A 17,426-nucleotide genomic window follows, 5' to 3' on the forward strand; every position below is an offset into this window, starting at 1 on the left:
GAAAAGCCAATCCAATGCTTTCGAGTGAAGCTTGAATGGAAGATTAACATCTTAATTACTACATAAATAACCTGTTCAAATTAAACTAACAAATCAGTTGATCAATAATCAAAACATTAGTAAATAAAGATCTAGAAATTGAAGATAAACACACACCAATATCCAATGATTTTTTGATGCTAAACTTATAGGTTCCTACTACACCATATGACACTGTCTAGTGCTTCTAATAATTTAAAAAAACGAAAGAAATCAACAGATGGTATGTGGACCGCTACTTCCGCAATTTCCTAAGTTCCTTTTCGACTGCATGGTCAATTTCTCTAATGTAGCGACGAAGCTTAATCCACCGCTTCATGGTCAATGAGATGCCTGAAAACAAGTATAAAATGTCATTGCAAATTCTTCATTTCAATTCAACATGGCCTCATCCAACTAGTAACACATCATATTAGCACACATATTACATATGGATAAAGCACCAAGCATATCATGCACCACTACTACCTATGTTGTTAATCTCAAATAGAACCTAGTGAAACCGACAAAGGCGCTTCAAGGGCCTTTGGTGGGACAGTGGGGGATGTGTCACTATGCCACACCACCATAGCGCGCTATTGACAACATAGACAACATTTTAGAGTATGTTCAAATAGCAAACATTTACTAATCACAATCTATTCTATTAAACATTTCATCAATCATCACCTGATATAAAAATAAATAAACAACCCATCATAACATTTCATAAACAACGAAAACACCCTTCTTGACAGATTCATCACAAACATGTAATTGAGGAGAAAACTGAGAAAATGAATTGAAATACCTTTTTTGCCAGGCATCCGCATGCCATCTTGCAAGTAAAATTCGCGAATGTCGATCCGAATTTGTTTCTTCCAAGACTTCACGCAAACCATCTTATGTCCATCTTTTGAGGAACCAATATCACGGACTACGATTTCGTCGTCGGGATCGGAATCTGAATATGCACTCCTTTCATGATAGGCCTTTTCAATTGCAGCCATATTCTTCTTTAAGTTTAACCACTGCTGCACCGTCAAATCTATTCCCGATGCGAAAAAAATAGAATTCCGAAACAATATTTAATAACGAAACATCATTATGTGTTGTTTACGATAAGTAAAATTATAAATAAAGACATGAATGTGTAGGTAAAGACACACCAAGTTTGATGATTTACCGTTATCGAAGGATAATCCTTTCCTTTCTCTCGAATAAAATTTCCGAATTGTCACAAGTTTTACGTTCGAGTAGTGAATCGTCACCTTTGTGTTATTTCCTCCAAGCTAAAATTCGGGAAGAAAATTTTTTAAAATATTTAAGAGTCATTTTGCATTGATTTATTTGAGTTATCATTAAGCAAAATAAATAAGTCAAAAAAGACGAAACATACATTGCATATCAAACGATGCTTAGGATAAATGTATCCATAATTGTTCGCATACATGATTAATACTCTGTGAAAATAACATAAACGAGGTCGTTAAGGCACAATTGTAAAAACAATATATTTACCACAAAGTAAACAATACCATATATATTTAAAACATACACACAGATAATTCTAAATGTAAGCATTAAATGGGTTATTCTAAAATATTGATCATAATGCCATAACGGGTGCAAAAGAACTCACAATCATAATTCCGCTACATAACAAACTTACTTCTGGAATTTTTTTATCTTTGAGTGATGTTTTGTATGTTCCTTCCCTACGTAGAAATCAAGTTTCTGGTAGCTTACTTAATAGAGCTTGTCTAAAACTAGTTTTTGAATCTGATAAAAGTCATAATAATTCTTTGAATGGCTGATGGTTTATTTGGACTGAATATCATTTCTATTTCATCAAATAATAATTCTTCCGCTGGTTGTGCTTATATTGTTGAATCTATTGATTTGTGGCATGGAAAGGATATATGGTAGGTTAGGACATGTGAATATGGCTTCCATTAGAAAACTTAGAAATAAGCATTTCATTAATGTATCAGATAAAAATAATTGTTCCAAGTGTTCTATATGTGTAGAAGCAAAATACACAAAGAAGCCTTTTAAATCTATCATGAACAGAACTACTGAATTACTTGAGTTGATTCATTCAGACTTGTCTGACTTTAAAAACACAACTAGTAGATGATTTTTGAGATACACGAAAGTTTACCTTCTAAGATCGAAAGATGAGGCTGAAGAGATGTTTTTAAAATATAAGGCAGAAGTTGAAAACCAATTAGATCGTATAATAAAGAGGCTTAGATCTGATAGGGGCGGTGAATATGGCACAATTTTCTCAAAGAATTTTGTGAGAAGAATGGAATTGTCCATGAGATTAGTGCTCCTCAACAAAATGGCGTAGCTGAAAGAAAAAATCGAACACTAAAAGAAATGATGAATGTTGTGCTTTTAAGTTCAGGTATGCCTAACAATATGTGGGGGAAGCGATATTGTTTGCATGTTATATACTAAATAGAGTACGGCATAAGAAGCTAGACAAGACTCCTTATGAATTCAATTTACAGCAAAATACAGTTTTTTTTTTCTTGAGCTAAATAGGCATCATAATAAGAATTTGAACTAAATAGGTATGCCTAACAATATGTGGGGGAAGCGATATTGGATATGCTCAAAACAGTGATGCATATAGATTCTTATGTTTGAATGATAATTCTATTTGTGAATCTAGAAATGCAGAATTTTTTGAGCATAAAGCCAATATTTGACATAAAAAAATAACATAGCGGACTGGAGCAGCCAGTGACCACTACGGGAAGTATGCAGCAGAGCGGTCTGCTGTAGCAGCAGTAGCACCCGCAACAGCAGCCAAAATTGCAAATCTTCACGAATGTATTGGCCCCAAAATGCTTTAGAAAATAAAAACTTGTTTTACTAGCCATTTCTTATATTTTGAAAACTAACGTTATGTGACTTTAAGCATTAGAAGATTAAAATTGTTTGTTTTCTTCAGTTTTTTTGGTATTTACTTATAAAACTTGCTTAAGACCTGTGGCATGGCATTTGAGTATTATTTTATTAAACATGTATGGATAAATTCAGAATACCTGCTACGGACTGCTATCCTTGCTTGATAACTATGATTATCAATAGGTTTCACAAATGCATGTTATCTTAATTACTAAGAAGCATGAAATTTGTAAAATTAGGAATATGTTAATTAACAAGAATTCAATTTCTAAGTAGGTTTACACTACGCGTTAAGAATTCAATTTGTAAAATTAGGAATATGTTAATTAACAAGAATTCAATTTCTAAAACAAACAATCCTATCCTAATAAGAAGAAGAAAGTAAAGATTTAGAGAGATTAGGAAAAAGAAAATTAGAGAACATACCTGATGTTGAGATGAATGAGAGAGAACGGTTGATAGTGTTGAGAGAGAACGGTGAAGTTATGAACTAAGTGACCTTTGAGTTTCTATTTTTATTGTTGCAAAGAATAGAAAATAATAAACACTCATTTTCTTTTACTCTTTTTCATTTACTCATTTTTTTTACTATTTTAGTTTTAAAATAATAAAGATGAATAAATCGGAGAAACTAATCAATTTAACATTGTTAGTAACATTTGTCATTTTAAAAGTTTGTTCTTTTTTTATCCCATTTTAAAATTTAATCTACATTAAATTTTTAAGGTATACCGATTAGATCGCAACACATATTTTTGTCACAAAGTACAAGTCGTTTAAAATACAAAATTAGCATTTTGTCCACCAAACATCGTAACGGACAAAAAAAAAGTGTTCAATAAAATAAATGGTTGTCTTGTAATGTTTTGCCTTATAAACTGCTCCGGACCGGCCAAAAGGATCTTTGGCCCCTTACTTAGGCCCAATACAATCTAAAGCCCAAACTCCTTATTTGGCAACGTTACTTGCGACATACCCCCTCTCCGCGAGGGGGTGCATGGAGCGAGCGAGACCGGTTCAAACTAACCACAACGTCTCTCTCGCATGTTCCCGCAATAATCTCTCTCGGCGGTTACACTTCCCACGATTTCGTAACCGCCGGAGCCAGTGTGCCATTACAACGACTCTGCAGCCCTCCACCTCTATAAATAGGGGACTCAATGCGGTCCCCAAGGTAGAATTCTCTCTTCCTCCTAAACCCTCACTCTCGATCTCTACCGACTTGAGTGTCGGAGTGCCCGCAGTAGACACCCCCATCCGCTCCAGAAACATTTTGACGCATTCCACCACCGTCACGACCACCGCATTCAAAGCACCGGCGGTCACCTTCGACCGGTACGATCGGTGGCGCCGTCCGTGGGAAAAATATAAGCTCCCCGTTTTTATACTCCTAAAAACCAAAGCTTTCCATAAAAACTACCATGACCGCCAACAGTGCCAATTCTCGGTTACGAAGTGAGGTACGCATCCCTCAACGGGATGGTATGACATCTCCACCTTCACCTCGTGGATACGACCAGGGAGGAACCAACCTAGATAGTTCCTCTCCGGCAAAGGCCTCTGCAAGGTCCCATACGACCTACGGAGATGCACGAGGATACCACACCAACCAGTGCCCTCGTCGGTAACCCGATCCGCACGGTTCAACGACGGACGTCGTTAATCGAGGAACGAACCGGCGCCCGATGGACCTGGAGCAAGCGCGCCACCTCACCAAGCGGACTCCCTCCCCGGTACGTAGCGAAGGGGAATGAGCCCACGCCGGTCACGTTCCGGATCCCCTCGGCATTCGCAAGCGTCGGATCTCCCGGTACTCTAGGAGGTCGACGAGAAGGAGATCACCGGCGATCCCCTCCTAGGCGGTCACCATCGAGACGATCCCCCCGAGGAGATCTCTTCCGAGAAGATCCCAGCCTAGATGAAACGAACGCTCTTGGTCCTCCTCCGGATCCGAGGACACTAGTGATGCTCGGTATGACCGTAACGCTTTTGGTCCATTCACACGACACATCCGAGAAGCTATTCCCCGCAGACCGGAGAAGCATCCACAAATGGACTCATACGACAGACGACCGACCCGGATGAGCACATCGAGAACATCGAGGCGAGTTCTCACTTACAGAGAACTTAAAGAGGGGTTGTCACATGGTTGAAGAACTTAAAGAGAAACTCCATCGATTCATGGAGCGACCTCTCGCTATGAGTTCACAACCCACTTCATCGCTTCAAGGAGGCAACCAAAAACGGTGGCATCCCTTGAAGCCATTGTTCAAGGAAGAAACGAACCCCTCCGGAACTACATCGAGAGGTTCAACAAAGAAGTTGTTTCGGTAATAGGTGCCGATGAGACAATGAAGCGGTACCTCATTGCCAAAGGTCCGCGCGAAGGCACGGACGTCAAGAATGTTGTCCGCCCGGATCGCCCAAGGACTCTCAACGAGTTCCTAGCGATCGCCAAGATCTACATTGCCTATGAAGAAGGGCTGTATGCGGACAGCCTCAACAAATCCATGAAGGAGGAGCCGGCCGCCGAATCCTCCAAAAAGCCCTTCCACGGGAAACGAAGGAAGGCAAAGCTACTTTGAAAAGCAAAAGACCCAACAATCACTTTACCGAGTACAAACCTTTGGCTATGTCAAGTGAGAAAATCCTCACCGAGATCGCCGTAGCCGATCCGACGAAGCCGGCATCAAGCCGCCAAAGGCTCCGACTCGGGAAAGGAAGGGGGTCGACAAAACAAAATATTGTCGATTCCACAAATGCCACGGACAAACCACCAATGACCGCATCCATCCGAAGGATGCCATTGAGCTCCTCATCTAGAGAGGACGGCTCAAGCGGTTCATAAAGAACCCATAAGCGGAAAGAAAGACCGTCGAGCTCATCTAAGGATCGTTCCGAGCCCGGCAAAACCATCGCCATGTCCATAGAACATCTCGGTGATTTCCCCGACAATGTGGAAATCACCCCATACTCATGCACCCGGGAGCAGGTCCCCTCTGCCAATGTCATCACGGGAGGAACCCCGAACGTCTCCATGGGAAACATGAAGAGGAAATTCGAGGAGCTCATGAGCGTCAACCGTCGGCCCCTTCCAACCACGGAGGAAGGCCACCTTTGGCGTTCTACGATTCGAACTTCCCGGTGGAACTTCAAATTCTGCCATCCCTATACTCGTGCGAGCATCGATGGCCAACGCAGACGTCCGACGAGTCCCGATTGACACGGGGGCCTCGTGCGACATCATGTAAACCATCCTGTTCAAAACTCTCCAACTAACGGAGAAAAACCTTTCTCCTTACGTTGGAAATGAACACTACGGCTTCAACGGCTCGTCTACTCGGCCATGGGGCTAGGTAGAACTACGGGTCACCTTCGGTGAAAAGGAGGCCAAGAAAACAATAAAGATCCCATTCATGGTGATCGACCGCCCTTCTCTCTACAATTTCATTATAGGGAGAACCGGGCTTGCCCAACTAGGGGCTGCATGTTCAACCGCTCATCCGAAGTTGAAATACCATGCAAAGGATGGCATCATCGCCTCTCTCACTAGAGACATCGAAGCTGCAAAAAGATGTTTCCTTCAAGCTAACAAATCCCATAACTCGGTTTCCCAATCCAAGAAACCCGCCGAAGACAAAGGGAAAGCCGCTGCGAGCACTACTGGATGCCAACTTGGTCGAACCCGATCCCAAGTTCACCAAGGAAGACCTTAAGGAACAAAAACGGGAAAAGAAGGATCCGATCAATGCGAAACTTCTTCGACCTATTCCCGATGGTGAGTTTGAGCTAGTCCTTTTCGGAAACGACTCCTCGAAAAATTTCAAGACCGGCAAGGATCTTCATAAAATTGCCAAATCTCGCCCGATCGCCCGCCTTAGAGAGAATGTTGACCTTTTCTCATGGAGTGCAGCCGACATGCCCAGAATCGACCCTAGCTTCGCTTGTCACCAGCCGACGGTAGATCCCGAAGTTATCGCCGTAGCCCGGCGACGTAGGAAGCGCTCTCTGAAAAATCGAGGATGTAGAAAAAGCCGTAAAAGACCTCTTGGAGGAAAATTTTATTTTAGAGGCCAAATACACTACCTGGCTCTCCAATGATGTACTTCTCAAGAAATCTAATGGAAAATGGCGTATGTATGTTGACTATACCGATCTTAATAGGGCCTGCCCTAAAGACGCATATCATCTTCCTAACGACGATAAACTCGTAGATAATTCCTCCGGCTACAAACTTTTATCCTTCATGGACGCCTATTCTCGGGTATAACCGGATACCCATGGCTAAAGAAGATAAAATAAAAACGGACTTCATGACCGAATCGGGGAACTATTACTATAACGTAATTCCCTTCGGTACGCGAAACGCAGGGGCTACTTATCAACGAATGATGAACAAAGTCTATGACAAGACGCTTCGGGCGACATCATCGAGGTTTACATGGACGACATGATTGTAAAATCCCAACAAGAGGTGGATCATGCCACTCACCTCGGAAGAGTGTTCGAACAAACTCGTAAGTACAACATACGGCTTAACCCGGAGAAATGCACCTTTGGAGTGCAAGCGGGCAAATTCCTTGGCTTCTACCCGACGGAAAGAGGAATTGAGGCGAACCCGGATAAGTGCCGCGCATTTACCGAGCTCCCAATGCCCCACTCTAAGAAGTGCATCCAAACACTCGATAGGGCCAAACCGCAAGTGCACGACCTATCGAAGTAATAGTAGTAAGTAGAGTTATCGTTCCGCTAGGGAGTTGGTCAATCTAATTAACTTTTAGAAAATGATTAGAGGAGAAAGAAATAAGAAGTTGGAGAGTGCAGTTTTTGAAAGTAAATAACAATAATATTAAAAAGCCTCGGGATCATCGGTTCGTCATAATAACGAATCTTTTCACAAGCAAGCCTTAAACTTATAATTATACGTTAATCTTAATTATTAAGGACAAGTTTCTCTTTAGCATATCACGGCTTCTCTCGAAGTCGGTTGAGTGTATCCCTCCAACAACCACACCTATTCTCATGGGTGATTGCCTTTGGGACCCTTGAAGATCGAAACTTTATGTGTCCCAAGGTTTGCTAGACTATTCTCATGTTTCGCAAACCTTGTCTAAATTCACTTGATCGGATATCAAAGCTCAGCGTTCGCTTTATAAATTGATATTCGTGATGATGAATTAACCATTATCAAACCCTCCGCGTTCGCTTCCACAGTTTGATAATAATTAATTCATGTTAAAACGGTGAATTTAGAATAGGAATTAAGGTAACAAATAATTAGGGTTTAAGGCTTGGCTAGATCCGGATTACGTCATTAGACTTATCCAACGATCCCAAGACAAAGAAGTCTACTCACTCATGTTCATCGTAGACATGGGGGAAGAAGAGAGAATGCGATAAAAGTAAATTGCAAAGAAGAAAGTAAATAAAGTAAAGAACTTTTATTGAAATAAAGACTTGAAATATTCAAAGTAAAGGTGAATGTTTATGGTGGAGAGCTACTCTATTTATAGCTTTACAATTGACTTAGAAACTAAGCAACTAAAAGGGTAAAACAAGAAAGCCGCAACAGGGTAACTTGGACCCGAAGAAAAAGCAGCAAAACGGGCTTCGGAGGTGGCACGGCCGTGCCACATGTTGGCACCGGCCATGCCAAACTTCGACTTGGTGGGAAAATATTTTTGTTCCGTATCTTCGTATTTTCGCACCGTATTTTCTCCAGTCCTCTTTCTTTTGCTCCAAGACACCTTCCACCATATATTCGTTCCTAAAATAAAATAAAAGACAATTTAAAGTAAAATATTCTAAAAGGAAATAAAATGCAATATAATTAAATCAAATCTTATTTAAAACTAAACTAAATAAAGCATTAAAATATACTAATCTATGACTCATCAAACTCCCCCACACTTGAATCTTTGCTTGTCCTCAAGCAAAAGGCAATAGACATAGCAAGCAACAAAAGATTTATTCATGGCAATATTAAGAACACATGTCTCAAAAGAAAGGCTTTGCTTCAAGTACACTAATTACAATTTCAAATACTTCTCATGAACCTATTCTACCCAACATCAGGTCTCAAGTGAGTGTGTGTGTGCAGTCCAACCCTTTTCTTGCTCCCGTATAAGACGGATATTATGAGGAATAGGTTCTATCCTTAATGCTAAAGTAACCGAGAAAAGTCCTTTCTTCATTTCATATAAGAGTGATGGGAATTTAAGTTAAAATTAGATTAACAATTAAGCACAAGGGGCTGCATATGCTTAGGGGCTATCTATCCTCGTAGGAAGTCTTCTCGGATGTAATTGTCCTTTCCCCTAGATTCAAAATCACCCTAAGCAGTGCTGCAAAATTTTATTTGTTTCATCTCCGCGTAGGAAGTCTTTTTGGATGTAATTGTCCTTTCCCCCTAGCATTGATGAATTTGTTTCACTTTAAGTTCAAATTAGGGAGTCACCACCACAATTAGGAAGTTAGGGATTGTCCTTTCCCCACATGTTGGTGCCATTCTCCCGCCCCATTTAACTTTAACAATTAAAGAATATAACAATAAGGCACAATTGATTAATTTCCCACACAAACTTATACTACTTTTACTCTTAAGACTTTAAAGGGTCTAAGTTAACACTAAAGCTAGAACATGTTCCTTAAAATACCTATTCATACATTTGCTCAAGGATTGCAACCGGGTGCTTTTCTCATTGGAGAATTTCACAATAAAACAAGACATAGGTATAGCAATAACATAAGAAACACAAGAAACTACTTTTATGTACAAGAAGCGACCTGAAGAAGAGACAAAACAAAAATTTTCATGCCATTTTTTACATTAAAAACAAGCTACTAGTCATGCCTCTTGCTATAAAAACAAAACAAAAAGAATAAAGTTCAAGGGAGTTTGGGACACTACGACTCTAGACACTTTATTAGGCCGCCCCCACACTTAGGGGAAGCATTGTCCTCAATGATTCAAAAGAAAAAGAAATTAAAAGAGAAGAAGAAGTAGAGGAAGAAGAAAGAAGGAGTAGAAGAAGAGTAGTAGAGAGAGAGAAGAAGGGAAGAGAGGAAGAGGAAAGCTCACATGTTATTGAGGTCCATAAGGAGGACCTTGAAGTTGGAGGTGTTGCATCACCCGACGGAGCATCTCATTATTTTCATCATTGACACGGTTGCCCCTTTGAACTTCATTGCGAAGGCCGAAGATCTCAACACCTTGCCTTTGTTGCTCGGTGCACATCCTCTCGATTTCATTGTGAATCCATGTCCATCTTTGATTTTCATTAAGCTCACCGGCTTCATGGCCATGGTGCCCCTCTTGGTGCAAGTTAGCACCGTCTCCTTCATCATGGTGCAAGTTAGCACCTTCTCCCTCATCATCATCTTGCTCACCAAGAACCTGCACATCATTAACATACAACCAATTTTCTTCCACCTCGGTGGTAGTCTCGAGATGGGTTAGGCAATAAAAACATGATTGGCACATTTAGCTTAAGTTGGTAATGAAGGGGTGGACGATGTTTGATGAAATTCATAGCAATAAGGGTTTCTATGTTAAGCCTATTGTTTCCCTCAATTGGTTTGATCCCCTCATCTTCACCCACTCCAAAACACCTAGCTATATATGTAATGTTGCCACCCACCACTATGTCTCCTCTACCGGCTGGTTTATTACCTAAGAAGTCTAGGTAGTTAATCAAATAGAAACATGTGTTGACGGGGTGGTTGTGGAGCATTGCCCATAACATGAACAACTCATCGGTTCTAGTATTTCCTAGCTCGGTTCTACCCCAAATAGTGCAAGCCATTACCCTCTCGAAGGTACCTAAGTACGGGGTTGTGAATGTTGCTAGCTTTATTGGCTCTAGTGACAAAGGAGCAAAGGCCGGTGATACGTTCCCAAAAGACAGCGGGTTGATAGTCAACCGGCTTAAGGATAGGATCCCAAGAATCATGGATATACCCCTCGTTTGCAAAACCTAAGGCATCACAAAAGTGCTGAAGAGACATATCATAATCAATATTCATTAGCCTAAAGGAAACTCTATGGTTAGGGTTATCATAATTCAACCTATCTTTAGTAAAAACAATGGAACTCAAAAAGTCATAGGTGAAATTCTCATAATCCCTCATAGGTTCTAACATATCAGTCCAACCTAGCCTTCCTATCAACCTATAGACATCATTTCTAAGCTCTAGCATATTCAAAGTGTAAGAATCAAGATATCGAGAAGGATGCAAGGGTTTAAAGATTAGAATTTTATACCTATCCCTTTGTGAGTTGTCCTTAAACTTGATCCCATGATTCTTGACTTGTGCTTGCTTCTTTGAGGGAGGTCCTCCTTGAGACCTTGCTGGTTCCTTACCACTTCTTCTTGAAGCCATTAGACCTTGACCTTGGGTTGACTTTGTGTGGTTTGGTTGAAGGTTAAGGTTTTGGAAGATTTGTGGTGGAAAGGATTGGTTTAGGGTTGGGGTTGATGTTTGAGTAAGGTTTATGAGTTTGATGATGAAGATTGGTGAAGAAATTGGGTTAGGGTTTAATGGTGTATGAATTTAGTCTTTGGTTGGATGAAGGTTGGTTTTGATTGGTGGTTAAGTTTGGAATGATGAATTGGAATAATTTGGTTAAGAATTTCTTGGATTTGGTGGAGTTATGAAGGTTTGGAGGTTGGGGGTTAATGGAGTTTTTAGAGAGAAATGAGTGAATGGGGAAGGAGAAGAATTTTTGAAGGTATGTGATGCGAAGCTTGGCACGGGCAAGGCTAATATTGGCACGGGCGGTGCCAACATTCTGCCGCTTTTTGGTTTTGGGTGGTTTTGGGTTGGCACGGCCGTGCCAACCTTAGCACGGGCCGTGCCAACATTCCGTTCACGGGGGCTTCAAAATTTTCAGTTTTTCTTGAATCATACTTGGACAATTACCTACAAAACAACTTAAAACAAAGAAAAACAAACAAAACAAAAGCAACTAAATGCGTGGGTTGCCTCCCACGAAGCGCTTGTTTAGAGTCACTAGCTTGACGGTTAGAAGGTGGTTTTAACTATCCTATACCCAATCTCTCACTAAGGGATAATGGCAACAAACTAACATGCACTCCCAAATCACACATGGCTTTCTCAAATGTTTTATATCCTATGACACAAGGTATGGAAAATCTCTCTGGATCCTTAAGTTTAGGTGGCAATTTGTTTGGAAGTATTTCAATAAAATTTCTAAACTGCTCATCTAACTTGGATTTAGCAAACTCTTGTGTTAAAGGAATTTTAGGCTCATGAGACGGTGAAACAAATGGCTTGTCATTCTCTCCTATAGCTTTCTCACTTTGAGGCTTATCACTTTCTATCTCTCCTTCATTGTTCTTAATTTTCACAACGGGGTCCTCTAGTTTGTTACCATCCCTAAAAATAATAGCACTTGTATGGTCTTTGGGGTTGGTTTCGGTTTGGCCTAGAAGGACTTCAGAGGTTTGAGGGGGAGTAGCCACTGTTGGGGTACTTGAGAAGTCTCGAGTCTCTATCATCTTACCGTGAGTAACTATGGAGTCTACGTTCAATGTATGTTTGGCAGGAGAGTCCTTCAAAAATTCAGTTTGGTTTTTAAACTCTTGGAGCTGCTCAGTTGATTTATAAGAAAATTTTCTAAAAAAAGTTCCAAGCTGGATTTTTGAGGGACTATTTGGTCGTTTGCATAACCGAGTGGTGTTGTTTCTTGTCCAAAAAGATTTTTGAGGGGTTTGAAAAAAAATTTGGTTATTTTTAAACCCTTGATTATATTCGGCATAGTTTACTTCCTCGGGACTACTAACAACACTACCTAGTTGGCAATCAATGCCAATATGGCCAAATACACCACAAACTTCATAAAGAGGTGATACGGGGGCAGGTGTGACAGCACTAGTATTTATTTTATCAAATTTTTGTGAGAGTGCGTCAACTTTAGCGACGGATGATCAAGGGAAGAATTTTCATACATACCTACCTCTTTCGAGAGGGTGAAGGAGCAACATTAGTGGTGTCCCTTCCGTAGGTCCAACGATAGTGGTTTTGTGCCATGTCCTCGATCAAAGCATATGCTTCGTGTATGTTTTGTTCATCAATGCTCCACCTGCATTTGCATCAACATAAATCTTTGTGGGATACAAAAGACCATTATAAAAAATGTGAATAATAAGCCAGTTCTTTAAACCATGATGGGGACAAAGTCTAAGAATTTCTTTGAAACGCTCCCACACATCGTAAAGAGATTCTCCATCTTTTTGAGTGAATTGTGTGATTCGATTCCTTAATTGAAGTGTTTTAGAATAGGGGAAGAATCGGGCAAGAAAAGTTTGCTTCATTTGATGCCATGAAGTGATAGAACCAAGTTTCAATGAATTAAACCAAGCACTAGCTCTCCCCCCTAAGGAAAAAGGAAAGTAGTGCAGCCTTACGACCTCTTGGTTTGCATTCACAGTTCCACCGAGTCTTTAAAAAGTTGAAATATGAAAATTCGGATCCTCGGTGGGTGATCCGAAAAATTGATTTTGCTGCACTAACTCAATAAGTGCAGGTTCTATTTCAAAATTGTCATCAACCGTTGGGTACACAATAGCATCGTATGACTCAATTGAAGATGGGATTGCATACTCTATGAGAGTGCATTCCTTAGCCATATCGTTATTATCTTCCCAAGAAGTTAAAGGCAAAAGAAGAAATAGAAAAAGAAAGAATAAACAAAAAGTTTTTTTATATATAAAATAAAATAAAATAAAGAGAAATATTTTTTTTATATGAAGTAAAATAAAATAGGGAAAAAGATATATATATATATATATATATATATATATAGTCTAATCACTATTAAAAACTTAATCAAATTACAACAACTCCCCGGCAACGGCGCCAAAAACTTGATAGGGCCAAACCGCAAGTGCACGACCTATCGAAGTAATAGTAGTAAGTAGAGTTATCGTTCCGCTAGGGAGTTGGTCAATCTAATTAACTTTTAGAAAATGATTAGAGGAGAAAGAAATAAGAAGTTGGAGAGTGCAATTTTTGAAAGTAAATAACAATAATATTAAAAAGCCTCGGGATCATTGGTTCGTCATAATAACGAATCTTTTCACAAGCAAGCCTTAAACTTATAATTATACGTTAATCTTAATTACTAAGGACAAGTTTCTCTTTAGCATATCACAGGCTTCTCTCGAAGTCGGTGAGTGTATCCCTCCAACAACCACACCTATTCTCATGGGTGATTGCCTTTGGGACCCTTGAAGATCGAAACTTTATGTGTCCCAAGGTTTGCTAGACTATTCTCATGTTTCGTAAACCTTGTCTAAATTCACTTGATCGGATATCAAAGCTCCGCGTTCGCTTTATGAATTGATATTCGTGATGATGAATTAACCATTATCAAACCCTCCGCGTTCGCTTCCACGGTTTGATAATAATTAATTCATGTTAAAACGGTGAATTTAGATTAGGAATTAAGGTAACAAATAATTAGGGTTTAAGGCTTGGCTTGATCCGGATTACGTCATTAGACTTATCCAACGATCCCAAGACAAAGAAGTCTACTCACTCATGTTCATCGTAGACATGGGGGAAGAAGAGAGAATGCGATAAAAGTAAATTGCAAAGAAGAAAGTAAATAAAGTAAAGAACTTTTATTGAAATAAAGACTTGAAATATTCAAAGTAAAGGTGAATGTTTATGGTGGAGAGCTACTCTATTTATAGCTTTACAATCGACTTAGAAACTAAGCAACTAAAAGGGTAAAACAAGAAAGCCGCAACAGGGTGTTATACCCTAATTTTGGACCTAAAAATACTAACTCAATTTTTCTTTTCTTGCATTTCAAGTCATTTGATATGTCTCTGATCAATTACATCTTTCTCTCGCATTTTATTTCAATATTACTTGCAAAATTCACATAAAAGGGTATTTTAGTCATTTCCTATGTTAAAATTTCTTTCAGTCTTTGAAAAAATTGTTTGAGTCTTTTCAACTGGTTTGAATAAGTCCTTATTTCAATTCTATGTCAAAATCCCTTTAAAAATTGCATTTGAAGTCATTTTGAGTCGCATTAGCCCCTAGGGGCATTTTAGTCTTTTCAAGTGTTAAAGCTCTGTTTAATCTCTTAAAATTGTCTCTGAGTCTTTTAATTTGCTTGTATAAGCTCTTGCTTTAATTCCCTGTTAAAAAATCCATTTTAAAATTGCATCCGAGTCATTTTTAGTCGTTTTAGTCCCCGGGGGCATTTTGGTCATTTCACACAAAATTTCGGCAGAGAGAGGTTACTTTAAAGTACCTCATTTAGGTAATTGGTTCATTTTAGTCCGTTTTGTCAATTTTAATCGTTTCACTTTACGTTATTTTCCATTTTTGCCAATTTTAATTCAATTTTACTTTAATTTCATTTTAGTCCTAAAAAAAAATTCTAAAATTGCATTCAAGTCCTTTTCCTAGTTTCAAATTTTATTTTTTAGTCCTTTTTTATTTCGAAATTTCATTTTTTTTAAGATTTTTTTTAATAATTGCGGAATAGTTTTTTTAATTTACAGATTGGTCCTTTTAGTTTTAGAATTTGCAGATTGGTCCTTTTGCCCAAGATATTGTCCAAGTCATCATTCCGAACACGTGGCAGGTCCTAAGTGGCTCGAGTCCACATGTCAGCCTATATAAAGGCCACATCATTCAATGCGGGGTCAGAATCAATAACAACGAGCCACATCACACAAACAGATTCCATATTCTCTCTCCATTCGATTCACGATCAAAAAGCAAAAAGTTCCAAGAACAATTCTCAAACCCTAGAATTCCGTAAATCAATTTCATCATCAATTGGACAAAATTCATTGCGATTCTCGATGATTCAAGTTTGAATCATCATCATCCAATCACTTCCTCTGCAATTCGAGCCCAAATTCATCACAAATGCAATGAACTCGGACGATCACGGAGGGTTTTTTTTTAGGTGAGAAGAAGAGAGGCCGAAGCAATTTTGAACCGGTGAAGGAGAAGAAGAAGATAACCGATTTATTTTCGGTTCCAGAACTTACCGAAGCTTCAACAAGGATCTTTTCGTTCGAATCTCCAAATAAAACCAGGTAATCCTCAAAAAACCCCTTCGTTTTCATCGCAAAAGCTCAACGAAGATCCACAAACACGGATAAACGGTGAATCGAAGAAGAACTTCGAAAAGATTCGAAGGACTTTGAAACGAAACCCTAAAGATGTGAATCTTCAAAGATTCACCGTTTATTTCACAAAACGAGGCTCATAATCGTCATCAGTGGATAAAGTAGTTCGGTTTAGGGTTTCGTTTTCAAGATATCGAAAAAACTTTTTAAAAACGTTGAAACCAAACCCTAAAATTTAGATCTGCAAAAATTCACCGTTCGTTTTACAAAATTGAGTTCAAATTCATCATCGGCGAGAGAAAATAACATAGATTAGAGCCTCGTTTCAAAAGATTTCGAAGAGATTTGAAAAACCTAGAACCGAAAGGTTTAAATTCCGATCTCGCATAGATCTAAGCTTAATTTGTAATTTACGGTGTTTGATTCGTGTTTAGATTAAAAAGTGAACGGTAAAAAGTCTTAGATCGTGAGGTTTTGATGAGTTTTAGGGCTTCGTCGTCACCGGCGGTGGTTAATTTCGCCGGAGAAGACGCCGAAGTTTTTGAGAGAGAGGGAGAGGATTTTCGTAGTTAGAAAGAGAAAGAGAGGAGTGGAATGAGAGATAAACCGGTCCTCATGCTTTTATAGGAGCGTGAACCGGGCCGGTTCGCTGAACCAACTGGTTCACCTCCGTACCGGTCTCTCTTTCGTTTTTCACCATTATATTCGAGCGGTGATGATGTGTACGGTGTGGATGTGATGTTACCGTGTGCCCGATGTGCCTTATTGTGTCCTGCACGACGTGAGCCTTTAGATCTAGGGTTTTTAGGATCCTGGATCAATCCAACGTCCCCGATACGTTTGGATAGTCCAGGATCCGTTTCCCTTTGGGCCTGGACCTCTTTTCATTTTTCCTTCGTTTTTCTTGCTAACTACACCACCGTATCTTGCCGTTTGTACCCTCGTCTCATTAAAAAATTTATTAAAATTCCTAAAAATTTCTTATGTGTTTTAGTATATTTCTTGGTGTTTTTTTTTGAATGTTTTGCATAATAAACATTGATAAAAATGTGCATGATATTACTTGTGATTAGTTTGTTTTTCTTGAGAATTTTTGCTAAGGTTTTGATGTGATATTTTGTTAAAATGATACATGTACTTGTTATGTAGTTTTGTGATGTGCTTGCCTCTGATTTGTATCTCTTTTCTACTCGTTTGTGAATGTGATTTGTCAATTTCTTGTGTTACAAGTTATGTGGAAAAATTAAATGCCAAATAGGCCTAGATATATCATGGATTTTGACTTGAATGTGTTCTTATAACTCTCATATCATTAATTGTGATAAAACCTTTAGAAAATTGTCATGATGTGAGGATTATAAG

General features: G+C 39.2%; 1 protein-coding gene and 1 non-coding gene across 2 annotated transcripts; one reads left to right on the forward strand and one right to left on the reverse strand.

Moving 5' to 3' along the window:
• Positions 1 to 3,248, reverse strand: LOC146914039 (uncharacterized). Its single transcript, XM_085720441.1, has 5 exons — positions 2,183 to 3,248; positions 1,418 to 1,481; positions 1,220 to 1,310; positions 830 to 1,078; positions 1 to 372 (listed from the first exon to the last, which is right to left on the reverse strand). The coding sequence occupies exons 1-5, from the start codon at positions 2,341 to 2,343 to the stop codon at positions 275 to 277; spliced, it is 663 nt and encodes a 220-aa protein (XP_085576567.1). The 5' UTR covers positions 2,344 to 3,248; the 3' UTR covers positions 1 to 274.
• A 9,874-nt stretch (positions 3,249 to 13,122) lies between these two features.
• LOC146914040 (small nucleolar RNA R71) lies at positions 13,123 to 13,229 on the forward strand. The gene has a single exon (XR_015017142.1). It is a non-coding gene; the product is annotated as a small nucleolar RNA R71 (small nucleolar RNA).
• The last annotated feature ends 4,197 nt before the right edge of the window (positions 13,230 to 17,426 follow it).

The sequence above is a fragment of the Medicago sativa genome, chromosome 6 (genome assembly GCF_051527215.1).
Source record: "Medicago sativa cultivar Bolivia chromosome 6, Bolivia_mono, whole genome shotgun sequence".
In the NCBI taxonomy this organism is placed as follows: Eukaryota; Viridiplantae; Streptophyta; class Magnoliopsida; order Fabales; family Fabaceae; genus Medicago; species Medicago sativa.

What these genes read in the sequence shown, in the direction of transcription:
- LOC146914039 (XM_085720441.1), bottom strand. Translation starts at nt 2,343, where the DNA reads ATGGACAATTCCATTCTTCTCACAAAATTCTTTGAGAAAATTGTGCCA. An exon ending in TCATCTTTCGATCTTAGAAG is followed by an intron (nt 1,482 to 2,182) that starts GTAAACTTTCGT and finishes TTATTTTCACAG; the next exon opens with AGTATTAATCATGTATGCGA. An exon ending in TTCGAGAGAAAGGAAAGGAT is followed by an intron (nt 1,079 to 1,219) that starts TATCCTTCGATA and finishes CTATTTTTTTCG; the next exon opens with CATCGGGAATAGATTTGACG.